Raw genomic sequence first — 14,291 nt, forward strand, 5'->3', positions numbered from 1 at the left:
CTTCAATCAATTTAAAAAACTCAAACATTTATGTCTAAAAATCTATATACTTAAACTGTCTATACTTGACATTTCCCTGTTAAAAGTTTCTTTGCATCTGGGACAGCACGACACACTATTTGTATTTTATACCTCTCTCAAGCAGCTCTAGTTTTTCTTTGCTTTCCTCAAAGGATAAACATGAGGTAACTATACTACAGTGCTTGCAAACAGGTTCCCCTCCTCAGCTTCTTAAGGTGTAAACAGTTAAACAGAAGAAAAGATGACTTCCAGGTTGTCTTAGACAGAGAACAAAAAATACTCCCACACACAAGCTCAAAGACCAAGTGGAGGCCACCCCTCCTGTCCCTCAAGCCACTGCACAATAGAAAAAAAAATTATAATAAAACTATTTAATTAGGAAAAGATAATTATGAAGTGCTTTATAGAAGGGAGCACTATGAGGTTAAGTTGTAGCAGGATGGCTGGCAAAGGATATCTCACCCATTCACAATGGGACCACCACCTGTTTATCAGGTGGAAGTACAACAATTAGATTATCCTACCTCCGTTATACTCACCTTATTGACTGCAAAAGCAGTAATGATGTCAGACTCTTTATGGATTATTCTTGCCTTGCCTCCTGGGTATCCCCTATCAGTTTCTATCTGTATTCAAAAAGTAAAGCACATTTAAATGCAAATTTCTATGCAAACCTTACTTTTTATTGGAAGTTCAGAGACCAAACACAGTATTTTGAGATGTCATGCATTTTGTCTTGATTTTGTTTCTAAGAAAATGAGACAAGTATAACCTGTAATATTTACAGTAAACCTCTTTCGTGTATAATAATCTAGCTTCCCACTGCCATGCTGAGATTATGACAGCAACACAGAAAGTGTGTATTTGTCACAGAAGTCACAGTACTGTGTTCATTCTCAAGTTTTTAAGGGATGCTGAAAACAGCAAGGCCACATGCACACTTGGGGGATACTGATAGTAAAAAAATTGAGTCTTGATGTTTTGTTCTTACAATAATTTGCTAAGTCTTTTCATGCTCTTAGCAAACGCTTTTTGCCACTGAAACTGACGAAATAGCCTGAAAGAACACGTAGCCAAGATTCTCAGTAGGAAAATAGATTTGAACTTTGTCAGCTTATCTACTCATCGTTCTCCATAATTAAATAACTCTGGAATCCTGTACATTCCAGTACCACAAACTTTTTACTATCACATTTTCTTTTTTTTTCTTAATGTGATCTAATGTTGTATTTGAATCTTGTCTACCTTTTTGTATTTTAGAAATGCATTCACGCATATGTCAGCACACAACAAAATTCTAAACTCTACCAGCACTGTAGTACTCCTGTTCAGAATTAATCTCAGCATTGCAAGTATTAAACTGATAGATTAGACTCTGGTCTGCTGTAATAATTCTACAGAAAAAAAACAGCAATGCCAGACAAATGACATACTAATTCAAACCTGAATTACAAATGTAAAATTCTGTATTTTCTTAAAAGATTTATTCCAGAACCACCATTGCCCAGCTGCTATCCATCAATTTCTAAATTCTCTTGTCTTCAAAAGATTTAAACAAGGTTTCAGATTACTTTTTTCCCCAGTCAGTTCAAATTACCTACTTGCTAATACTGCTTTATCACATAATTAATATCAAGGTAGTCCAAGCACATCACAGGGTGTTTTCATTTCTGTCTTGTCACTAGTTTTGTAAAAGATGACCTGAAGAGTACGGTATTTGTTTGCTGAACTTGACATAGTATTACACCCTTCCAGTGTCTCACACCAATCTTTCAAGAAAGTTGCTACAAAGTTGTTATATCAGTTCATTTGTATCAATCTTAAAAGACTCAGTGAATATTCTGGGTAGCAAACTAGTATGTATCATGCCAATAAACTTAACTTTTAACTTCAGTTAACTACCTTTACTTGTAGGGAACAATTCTAGCCATCTCATACTGGTGAAAGGTCCTGTATGTACTGTTTTCCCACAGTAGTACTGAATTTTTGTCACTTGGGCAAATTTCAGCCTCAGCTCTTCATTTGGCATAGCTAAGGAATTTGATAATATATATTGTTATTACCTGGTTGTTTAATCCAGCTTTCTAAGATATGTTTAGTTTCAGATAGGCTGTATAAACATACTAGTTTAACTCAGTCTCTTGCAAAACTGAATTTTTATGTTTATTTGCTATGTCAGCAAATATTTTTTTTCAGGGAGATCAGCATCTTTTCAAAAAGGATTTTTTTCATTATGATGTAAGGTCTAATTAACTTGAGCATTACTACTGTGTACCTTATTGATGATAGGCTCCTCCACCACAGTATTCTTCATTGTTTCATTGTGCTCGTCTAACGACTTCACCAAGGAAAGAACCACCACAGAACAAAGAATAAAGATAAGACATAACATGCAAGTATCAAGGAAATGCTTAATTCCTTGTTGTTTACCCCAACAAAGAAAAACCGAAACACAACAGCATGTTTGCACACATACACATGTGTATTTTATGTAGTAACTAATTATCAAATCCTAAACCTTAAGTTCAGTACAGAAGACACTGATTTACCAATTCTGTACTGTAGCAAAATCTTGTCCATGTCAAAAGTCAAATTTCTTGGAAAACAAGCGATCTCCACTGATAATTTATCAGTAATGAGACAATACAAAATAAAACAAACAAACCTATGCCATGTAAGGCTGTCAGTGATTCTACTTCAAAACATAAAAAACACATCTAAAATATTCCAAAATACCTTTCTGTACAGCATAGCAACACGGCTGCATTAACATGACATGATCAGAAATGGTGCATCTTCAAAGGACAAGACAAAAGTAACAATTTTCCTTTTAAGTGCAGCCTGTAGTGAACACAACTGGCCACAAATACTCCAACAGGTTAATATTCTAGTTGTGACACGACAAAGATTAGCTCATACAGAACTCTTTGCTGCCATGGCTTTACTAGACATGAATACTCTTTCTGCTGCACATTTCATTTGTTTGGATCTTCTTTCTCCTGTTTCTGCTATTCCTTAATTTTTCTGTAATAGATTTTTGGGGGGAGTAGGAAAGAAAAGGAGTAACTGAAGAGGGAGGAAAACCCCCAAAATTCCATTACAGAACCACAACTTTAAAACATTTAACAGAACCCGGAACCTGGAATCCAGCTAGATGCTGGCACAAGTTATCAGGGACAGAAATATTAACTGTTGTATGACTATTTTCTTATTAAAATTGAATCATAACATAATAAAAACTAGTTGATAAACCCAGGATGGCTATGACTCGAACATTTTTAATTTTGGTTGCATCACTGTTTTTCATTTTAAAATGTCTGTTACTCTTTTCAGGTAGATTTTATACTGATCTTCACAAAGAAGCTAACTGTATCTAAGTGATGTTAGCTGTCAGCCTACAGTCAAAGACTATTTGTTTTCAATAAAGCAATGGACAAAGATTTTTATTATGAAATAATGTAGATTCAGAGTTATAGTATATTATCCATTCATGCTTCGGAAAGTAAACAAGCCAGCCAACTAACCTAAGTAAAAGATCATAGACTGACTGACATTTTATGTGTTTTATATACCACACCAACCTCATTTAGGCATTGCTTCTTTGTAAAAATATTTCTGATAAAGGTTTCCTGAACTTCCTCCTGTTTAACCAAGTACTGCCAGAGCCTCTTCACAGATAGTGCAACATGACTGTTAGATCTACAGAACAAAGTTAAAATAAATATTTTAATCATGCCCATACTTAAACGAGACAGCAATATCTAATATTCTAATCATACTATAGTCAGAAGAAATGCTGAAGCAAAACTACAGCTCTCTGAACAATGCACAAGACCTATTTGGAAGCATTCTGGTACCATCTTCCTGACAAACCTACATGTGAGAAGAGGCGCAAAAGGAAGAAGGAACAGAATGCAGAATTTTTACCTCCTATTGTGGGATTAGGAAGAAAAATCTTTTCAAGAGATTACACAACAATAAGGTCAGCATACAGATTATTTATTAGGCCACCTCATTTTTTACAACATGGATGCTTTTTAATCAAGTTACTGAAACTAAGAAAATTGTGAGGTATTTTACAACAAAAATACAAGCTTTCTGATGCTTCTGCAACCACAGGTGATAGTAAGATTAAAAAGGCAGAAATTATTTAAAACCTATTTAAAAACAGTTCAAGAACTGAGCACACTTTTCTGGCTAAACACGCAATTATGTGGAGTCACAACTATGCAAATATCAAACAGTAAAAATTTCTTCTCTGATTTCAGGAAAAAATGCTGATAAGAACATAATTTTATTCCCTCCAAAGATGAGGCCATTAACTCATTGTCACTCATACTTAATTATCTCTCAGGGCAAATCTATTATTCTTTATTTTATTTTCCCCTGTAGATTTTACACACACACTCAAAATCAGTATGTTAAGGTTTAATAAAAGAACTTAAATCAGAAGCAATAATTTCCTCCCCCCACCCCACCCCCAATCTTGCTTTGGATCAGAGATGCATAAATTTTGATATGTACATACGATTTCACAGCGGATTAGAGAAAACCTAGAAACTGGCATTACGTAGTTACCAAAATTATGGTCTATCACATGCACTAACAATGTAATGCTTGATGTATATTAAAGGTACTATAGTCAGTGTATATAGAAGTTAGACTCACTTGAATGGAGTGTTTGTAGGCTCAAGTAAAGTTTTATGGCGAAGCAATGCAGGCCCAGCAGCTAGGGCATCTTCAGAAGCAAGAACTGAAATATAATGTTGAGGTGGACCACCATATAGCTGAAGACGTCGGAGAAGAACTTGTTCCCAGCGCTGTAGTGTTTTCAAAACTGCATGGCATATTGGGGAGCTCACTGGAAGCTCTAGAAAGACAAGTAAACAATAATGAAAACCCTTCCTTCTACATTATAAACTTGACTACAATAATTCCACAGCTGAAGGCTGAAGTGTATCTCAAATATCTCCAAAAATAAGCTCTATTAAAAGCTCAACTTGGTACTTGCAAGTATAAAAAGATGAACTGCTTTATGCTAGCACTGCTAAATACAGGAACAAACTCCTCCGATGCTGACAGAAATTAAGTATCATTCAACAGATTCTGCTGGAAGCTATTTCAAGGCATATGACAGGCAGGTAATGAGAGAAAGCCAACATAGCTTCACAAAATGCAAATCGTGACTAATCTGGTGGCATTCTATGACAGACTGACTGCACTAGTGGGCATGGGAAAAAGCAGCTGATGTCCTCTACTTTTGACTTCTGTAAGGTGTTTGTCCAACACAACATCCTTACCTCTAAATTAGAGTGATACAGATTTGATGGATGGACTATTCAATGGATAAGGAATTGGCTGAACGACTGCATCCAAAGAGTTGCAGTCAACTCGTCAATGTCCAAATGGAGATCAGTAACGAGTGGTGTCCCTCATGGGTGCATATTGGGACCCCTACTGTTCAGGATCTTTCATAATTTAATACAGTGGTAGTAAGCCCACCCTCAGCAAGTTTGCAGACAGCACCAAGTGAGTGGTGCCACTGATTTGCTAGAAGGATGCCATCCAGAGGGGCCGTGACATGCTTGAGGAGTGGGTTGATGCGATTGTCAAAGTTCAACAAGGACAAGTGCAAGGTCCTGCACCTAGGTTGGGGCAATCACCAGTATCAGTACAGACTGAGGGGCAAATGGATTGAGAGCAGCCCTGCTAAGAAAGACTTGGGGATACTGGTGAACAGCTAGACATGAGCTGACAGTGTCTGCTCACAGCCCAGTAAGCCAGTTGCATTCTGGGCTGTATAAAAAGAAGGGTGCCCAGTATGGTGAGGGAGGTGATTTGCTCCCTCTAATTCATTTGTTCTCATGAGACCCCATACTGGAGTACATCCAGCTCTGGGGCTCCCAGTACAAGACAGACATGGACCTATTAGAGTGGGTCCATAGGAGGGCTGCACAAATAATTAGAGGGATGGAACACCTCCTGTGAAGAAAGTCTGTGAGAACTGGGGTTGTTCAGCCTAAAGAAGAGGAGCTCCAGGAAGACCTTACTGCAGTCTTTCAATACTCAAAGGGGACTTAGAAGAAAGACGAAGAAAGACTTTTTACCAAGGCTTGTAGTGATAGGACAAGGAGTAATGGTTTTAAACTAAAAGAGAGATGACATAAGGAAGAAATTTTTAAGATTGGGATAGTGAGACACTCAAACAGGTTGCCAGAGAAGCTGTAGATGCCCCATCCCTGGAAGTGCTCAAGGTTAGGTCAGATGGGGCTCTAAGCCACACAATCCAGTGAAAGACACCCCTGCCATGACAGGGGGGTTGGAACTAGATCATCTTTAAAAGGTTCTTTCTAACACAAAACACTCCATGATTCTATAAAACAAGGAGTAGGAATGATGTAACTTGAATTACAAAAAACTACAGGGTTTCCACCAAGAAGTAGATGTTGTAAACATTCTTGTATGACTAAGAGGCAAACAATAAAAAAATTATAGAGATTTCTGCCACCTACTGAGCATTCCTTCTGACCCACTCATCTTACCCACCCACCTTTTTTATTTTAATTATGTTATTTCATAAATATACCTATAAAATAAACCCTATCAGAACAATTATTCCTAGATCACGAAAAATTAGTAAACTAAAAATAAAGCCTCAACATATATATCATTCAACACATTACATTTACATGTAGTTATTAGGTAAGCAGCAGAGTTGTGTTTTCATATTACCTGAAAGATCGTGTCCAGCCAAAGGGTAGAAAATCTTCAAATTGTGAAGTACCAGCTGAACCATTGCCAATCTCATCAGTGACCAACTAACAAGAAAGCACCAGTAAGTCATTTACTATAGGAAATTTTTCTCACTTATTCACAATTAGGATTTAATTTTCGATTTTTAAATCCTCTCTATAAACTGCTGAAAACTACAAACAGTATTTTAGATTATTATAGATACTTTGAATTCAGACATCACTATGTCATGTATTAATGAGTAAAATAATAATTGCAAGTTAACTAAGTCTGGATAATATACTGCCATAAAGTATCAAGTAACTGGTGTATTATCTCAAAAGGCCAGAAATGCAAGTCCAGCCATCTTGTGTTCTAAAGAGTTACTTACCTGTATGAATTTGAATTAGAATGCTCTTGATTATGTGAATTTGATGCAAACACATCGCTATCAATATTTTCATCATCTTCACCACTTTCCTGACTCTCTTCTGAATCATATTCCACTCTACTTTGTGGTGGAAGAAAAGGCTAAAATTTTAAACAACATTCCTTGAGTATCTTCCAGCCAACAGCTAGTTTTAAATTATCTTTTAAAATATACATCAATATCATACTTAATGCTTTGTATAAAAAAGAAGACATATCAAATGTTACTAAATTGAGTAAGATGGAGTACCTCATGAAAAGGTTAACTGTCCATAAGCATTGCATATTTTAACAGCTTACTTAATTTTTACATTATTCAATATTCTAATGCTGAAAATGAAAATACTAGCAGTTTTCCAATTATTATTTTCTTTACTTTCATATCAGATATATCAAACCACACACAGGACACACAAGCTTTGTCAGAGAAGCCAAAACCACCAGTGTATATTCTCTCTAGTTCTTCCAAGGGCTCAGAGGACTAAAGAACAAGAAAATCCTAAACCTTGCCTACAGAGTTCAGTATTTATGGTAAGCCTGCCATTCATGCCTTACTGTGTTATTCAGTATTCACAATTTCTTTTTTGTCCTTGCTCATAAAATACTGCTTATATATTTATTTTGATGATATAGCTGATTTTAAATATAGAAATGTGCTGTACAGCTCCATACAATTATATAACTTTCCACAATGATATGCCAGAGACTTGACAGAAGGCAACATAACAATTTCTAGTAAGTATACACGTTCATTTCACCCATTTGAATTAGATGATAAAAAGCTTCTCAAGTTCCCTTGTTCACCTAAATGGCTGATCCACAATCACCTACACATTTGTACCCTGCAACATGTAAAAAGCAACATGTTTTGTTAACGCTATTATCTGAAAAAAAAATTTTTTCTTAACAACTATTTAAGAAAAATGTTTCAAAAATACCTCCAGGCTGTAGAGGTATTTATTAGCTCTAGAAAAAGCTAAATATAAGTAATAACACCAGGCAGCTTCTTTCAAACATCTAAATCTGTATCTAGAATAAAGACTAAGATGAAAAAAAAATTACCATTCCAGAAATTAAAGAAGATATTTAACTGTCATAATAGCAAAAAGTTACCTTTGCAATGAAATAATCCCAGATGCTAAGCTCAGGAGGAATAAATCTTTCTTTGTAAGATGGAGATTCCTGGTCTACCAATGGCAATGCAGGCAATGCAGAACTCTCTTTTGGAGAGGTTTTTGGTGAAAGCCTGTAACGTTTTTGCTGTTTCTCTCCATCATCTACACAGGAAGAAAATACAGTATGTTGCTTTAAACTGTCTGCTTCACTTCCCTGATGGTTTAAATAAGAGGATTTATAACAGAAAGTAAAAGTCTTCCTCATTACAAGTTTTTAAAATTTGATCTGTAGTAAATGAGCATAGAGAACATTAATACTCAAATATTCCAAACTAACACATAACTAGAACTGCAGAGGCAGCAACCCCCCTGCACAAATAAAGAACTACCCTAGTAACTGCATTAGAAGCTTTCTTCCTATAACAAAGATGGCAAATACTGTTGCTCAAGCAACAACACTGCAAAACTAAATTACTTTAATAAGCACCACTGACACTGATTGTGCTTGTTTTTTTAACACAAGCCAAGTATCTTCTTTCAGAATATATAGTGCAAATATCTAAGCTTGCCATTCCTACTCCAAGTTTTAACTTTGCCTCCTTCCAGAGGTCTGTACTCTTTTCTAAATGATACAGTTCTGATAAATCCCTATGTCCTGACAATATATTTCTCCAGCATATAAAAAAGATCCCACTTTAATTAATACAATCTGATATATACCTTATCAAACAGGGAAGGACTACTTATTTCTACTAACACTAACTCCTAGAAGCTGAGGGGTCCCCTCACTTCCCCCAACACTGACTTTTGTCAGAATAAGAGATGTCTGAGAGACTTATTTGAATTACATTCTTGATGATTAGAGTACTTAAGGAAACAGCTTATCCAAGCTATCAGAAATATCTTAGTGTAGTTATGTCATAAATTAATGAACAAGTCTCATTTCAGATCCCTTATAATTTCTTGTTAATTGAAGAGTATCAAGTTCATAAATACGGAAAAAGTAATGGCTTACTTAAAAAGAGGCTCACATAGCCATCTGATAACCTGAAATCATTCCGGATCTTGGTAGGTGAATTGTATTCTAGTACAGCCTTTCTGTTAGTAGAGGGGGAACCATACAGATTGTCACAGGCCCTGAGCAGTAAGTTAAGTGTTCTGGCTCTCCGGAACACTTCTGAAGTGGAGACAAGGGAGAAATGGAATCATATTTGGAGGTTTATTACAACACGGTGGCCTTCATTTTCACCTTCCATTAAAGACAAAATGCATTTGAATCCATTTCCTAATCTGTTACAGTTTTTTTATTTATTTTTAGATAGATACATGTAATGCATGGAGATTAGTTTCTATAACAAAATAATTAAATAGGTTCAAGACAGGTAAAACACAGAGAGCTAAACCACTAAGACTGAAAGGGAGATGATTCTCTGAACTATCCTTTGAAGTCCCAAAAGCTTGCAACACCTATTTAACCGAGTACGGAACATTTATTTTTTTCTTAAGCTTTTCAAAATCTCCCTTCTCCATTGAAGCTTTGAAAACTATAGCACCACCCAAAGGAATCGCAGAACACACTAAAAGTTCCACCCCACCACAGTCTTTTTTTTTTTTTTTAAAATGCAAAAAACCCCACAGTTGGGCAATAAAAGTATAGAAAAATTTCTTGGTTGTTTCTTGTTTAAGTGGGTTTTTTGTTTCACACAAAGCAATAATGAGACTAGGCAGCTAGTCATAAAAGATCTCATCTACTCATCTCTTAAGTAAAGGGGAATATGGGTTGCCTTGCAATTTGAGTCCTTGGCTGATCTAACAGCAGTAATAAATAGACTCCAAGAAAGCAATCTGCAGGCCAGAAGGGCTGACCTAGAGATTAGATATCCCTGTCATTGAGTTCAAGCATCAACACATTGGGCCAGACAGGTTACAAGGATGAACTAATACAAACATCATGAACACAAGTGAGTTCTTTATTGTTTTAACCTTCCTTAATCACTTCTGCTGCCAGGGGCCCACAAAACTAAACTCCACTGAAGCTTCTGAAATTAACTTTCTCCTGTTAATAATGGTGTGGATGGCACAAAAAAAGCCAGCATCCCCATGCACACCTGGAGTGAACTACTACAAAGAAGTATTTCCTATACCCCCCCCCCCTTTTTTTTTTTTTTTTTTTTTTTCGTTGTTGACATGTTTTATCCACAGGAGACTTCTGCTCTTCACTGATGCTTGAAAGACTATTTCCTTCAAAACTCTTACAGGTACTTCAATCACTTGAAAACAGAAGGTCTAACACTGCACAAAAGAAAATCAGTGCTCATTTAAGAACAGTTGTACTAGACTTGCATTCTCTTAACACAAACTGAGCCAACTGTAAACCCTAAGGGAGGTAAGATTTAAGCTGATTTAAAAAAAAAAAAAAACCAAAACACACCACCACACTTTGGGGTTTTTATACCTTACAGCTATGATCTTTTTTGGTTGGGTTTTTTTGTTTTTTTGTTTTGTTTTTTTTTTTTTTAATGGGCAAATCCTCTATATTCACAGCAGCTGACAGAATTTCTTCTTAATTTCTGGTCATTTTTGGACCAGGAAAACCCCATGTTTTTCCAAGGATTTTCAAAAAGTTTTGACCATGTAAGAAGACTACCATTACCATTACAACCAGCTGAACTATAAAATAATTTATATATAGCATCTAATAAAATCTGAAGACAACATCTCATCTTTCATTTTGAAACTGAAAATTTTAACAGTCCATGTGGCACTACTATACTGTATCAGGTTTTCTTCCTGTTAAGAGATATTATTTGAAATCCACTTACCTGTACTAAAAGTCGCAAATACAATAGCTGCAGTACAATGCATTTTCATTTCATTATTTAAAGCTCATCAGCTAAGAAAGAGCATGCACATGCATCACTATGACTTTTTAGCAATTGTTTAAAAAAAAATAACTAGGCATGAAATAAGGAGCAAATGTTGCATGATACAGAAATAAGCAAGTATATGCTTGCAGTTCTTTTTCTCAGCAGAATTCAAAAAGCAAATGCTTTACATTAAAACAGTACTTTCTTTTTCCATTCTGTTGGATCACTCTTTGTATTTTTAAGACTATGCAGGCTATCCATCAGGACAAAAAGTCAGTATTTAAGGCAAATGAAAGCACAACCATCTAGAATGGTTTGAAATACATAGTACTAATGCCAACTTTTTTTTGCATTCTAGAGATCTTTAACGAATTCATTAAAAGTCTGTCATTTGGGATTTCAGATCAATTATAGTCACTTTCAAATTTCTCATACGTTTCTAGTTAAAACTTTTACATTCAAAACATTTATCTGTGGTCCCATTTTACTCATAAGACCAATATAAATCTTATGTTATTTTCCAAGAATATTAGAATATTTCAGACAAGGAAAATGCTTCTATTTCTGCCAAGGTCCAAGACATGCAATGATATTCAAAAGACCTGTTGTCCACTTTCCAAGGAAGAGCTAAAAGGCAGATCTCTCTCAATTCCCCAAAAAACTAATATGCAAGTCAGAGTTACTATATTTTATTGAAGACTGTGTGCAGGCATGAAGCATCAACACCACAACAACCCTATGAAAAATTCAAGTCTTCATGAAGAGCTGTAAAATTATATAGTTGTCCTCTCACAGAAGAATCATCCTTGATGGCAGGCATCAACAAGTATCAGCACTGCTGAAGTCCAGAAAAGAGTGGAATGACAAGAAACAGGACAAAGAAATACTGATTTTTTTGAAACACCTCAAACTACTTTAGCAAGTGTAAAGGCCTGCACAGATTTCTGTAATTTTGGGAAGCTATGAAAGCCAACTGGAACAGCAGCATGGTAAAAGTCTACACTGCTGGACGTTACAACTTCAAACCTAAAAACAATTTGCAAGGTTACAAATCCTAAATTCTTAAGTTTTCAACACGATATTCTGCTTAATCACAAGCAATAGCTTGTGTGGCCAAGGTGACGCAATTAGTAAATTCGCATTCAACAGTACCAATTGCAATTAAGTTCCATAGGCTGCAGTTTCATTACTATATGTATACAAGACTGTAAATTCTTTGTTGTATTTATGCATCATTTAATGAATCTTCAAAGCAAGTTATATACATCTCTCAGATGTTTCTGAAGACATTATATACTTTGTGGGCATTTCAATAAACAGTCAATGGAAATCTCCTAAAAAAACTAGATAAGCACAACAAAATACTTGGTGACATACACAAACTTTTTTTTGACATTTCTTGTTCTGATCATCTAAGACTTCTACTTAACCAAAACAACCCCACCATTCACAGTGCAAAAACTTCAAGTTAAACTTCTAATCCGTTTTAATAGCTGACTTAACCAATAATATAACAGTAATAGTGAGAAGATAAAGACTTTAATATAGAATAGAAAGGCCACACAAGTAATGAAATACTCGGTACTCTGAAATACCGTTAGAAAACAAGCCAAACATTGCAATTTAATTCTGAGCTGGAATTCAAGGTAATTGTTCTCACATTGACATCAACATTTCCATTTCTAACAATACTGCAGGGAGTCCTGCATTAAAAAAAGAATAGTTTGCCATGGCTGTTGTAGCTCCTTACACAAGCTGGAAGGCTTTAAAACTTGAGGAATCTGTGTCCTTTTATCTGTTCTGAGATTAAGCCATTCCTGGAGATGAAGTCTAAATATGAAGGCTTTTTACTGTTGTTTCTGATTTGACATTGCAATTGAGTAGTAGATACATAGCACTGTTTGATCTATCCTGAAGCAGAGTGTTCCTAGCATGAAGCACTACTAATGCAAGTTCATGGTTTTTTGTTTTATTTTAGATTCTGGATGAAACCCACCTCACAGTAGGGACAGCAAGTACATAAATGCAAAAGCTCTAAGAGTTTGCTTATTCTTTATAACTGCCTAAGCAAAACTTGGCTAACACCAAATTCATCTTCTGCATAGATGCTCTGTTACTCTTAAGTCAAACATTTATAAAACCTGTAGTGGTGATATGTCTTCTAGGATGACATGAATAATAATTTGTGGAAAGCAAGCAAAAGCTACAAATTAATTCAGAGCATTGTGTAGGGTCTGGCTGAGCCCCGCCGCAGCCCTTGTAGGGCCGTGCTTGTACTGGTAGCTAGAAGGGTGCTGATAACACAGCGGTGTTCTGACCACTGCTGGGCAGCGTCCCACAGCAGCAGGGCTGTTCTCTGACCTTCCCCCCTTCACCAGTGGGCTGGGGGTGGGCAAGACCTTGGGAGGGGACACAGCCAGGACAGCTGACCCAAAGTGACCAAAGGGGTATTCCATACCATATGGCCACATAGGTTTTTTCATCTTATTTTCTCCCCCTTGTTCTGCTGAGGAAGGGAGTGACAAAGCAGCTTGGTGGGCAGCTGTCATCCAGCCAAGGTCAACCCACCACAAGGATGTAACAAGAGAACGCACGCGTAAGACTGACACATAAGACTGCATATCCTCATTTTCAAGGCATCTTTTTCTCAAAACCTCTGGCATGTTAGACAAAACTCACCACAGTAAGAGCTGACAGTTTATCGTTTCTCCCTACAAAAGTAGTCAGATATAAATATTTGTGTTACAACTTTTTTAATTACTTGGAAAGTTAGAACAATTAGTGGACAAAACTAACTCATCTTCATTATTACCAGATTTTTTATTATCTACATCTGAAACCCAAAATGACAACTTTAGGTCTATAAAGTGTACTTCTAAAATACTCAAATTTACGAAGTAATTTTGCATTTAATTTACTCTGGTAGCATGGAATAATTGAATATATGAAATGAAATTATGGATTTCTAACTGTTAAAGCAAAATTTAGACTTTTCCTCAAGAACCCTCTGGGTTATAGATAACTTACCATCTCTACATAATCTACATAATTACAAAACAGTTTTCTGAAACAGTTTTGAAGAGAAACTATGTGTAAATATGATTTTGAAAAGGTCTGCTATTATCAA

At 35.8% G+C, this 14,291-nt stretch overlaps 1 protein-coding gene across 6 annotated transcripts in view; it reads right to left on the bottom strand.

The window, feature by feature from the left end:
• DMXL1 (Dmx like 1) overlaps positions 1 to 14,291 on the bottom strand; it is an 85,374-nt gene that overhangs the window by 14,712 nt on the left and 56,371 nt on the right. For all 6 annotated transcript variants that reach the window (XR_008730147.1, XM_055698326.1, XM_055698328.1 and 3 more), the window contains 7 exons: positions 8,296 to 8,459; positions 7,145 to 7,284; positions 6,754 to 6,839; positions 4,690 to 4,891; positions 3,603 to 3,720; positions 2,297 to 2,359; positions 561 to 647 (listed from right to left, as the gene is read on the bottom strand). Coding sequence is in view for 5 of the 6 variants with exons in the window: in XM_055698326.1 (XP_055554301.1) it covers positions 561 to 647; positions 2,297 to 2,359; positions 3,603 to 3,720; positions 4,690 to 4,891; positions 6,754 to 6,839; positions 7,145 to 7,284; positions 8,296 to 8,459 (860 nt within the window). In the remaining variant the exon portion in view is untranslated. The remainder of the gene's footprint in view (positions 1 to 560; positions 648 to 2,296; positions 2,360 to 3,602; positions 3,721 to 4,689; positions 4,892 to 6,753; positions 6,840 to 7,144; positions 7,285 to 8,295; positions 8,460 to 14,291) is intronic.

Source organism: Falco cherrug, chromosome Z (assembly GCF_023634085.1).
Source record: "Falco cherrug isolate bFalChe1 chromosome Z, bFalChe1.pri, whole genome shotgun sequence".
Classification (NCBI taxonomy): domain Eukaryota; kingdom Metazoa; phylum Chordata; class Aves; order Falconiformes; family Falconidae; genus Falco; species Falco cherrug.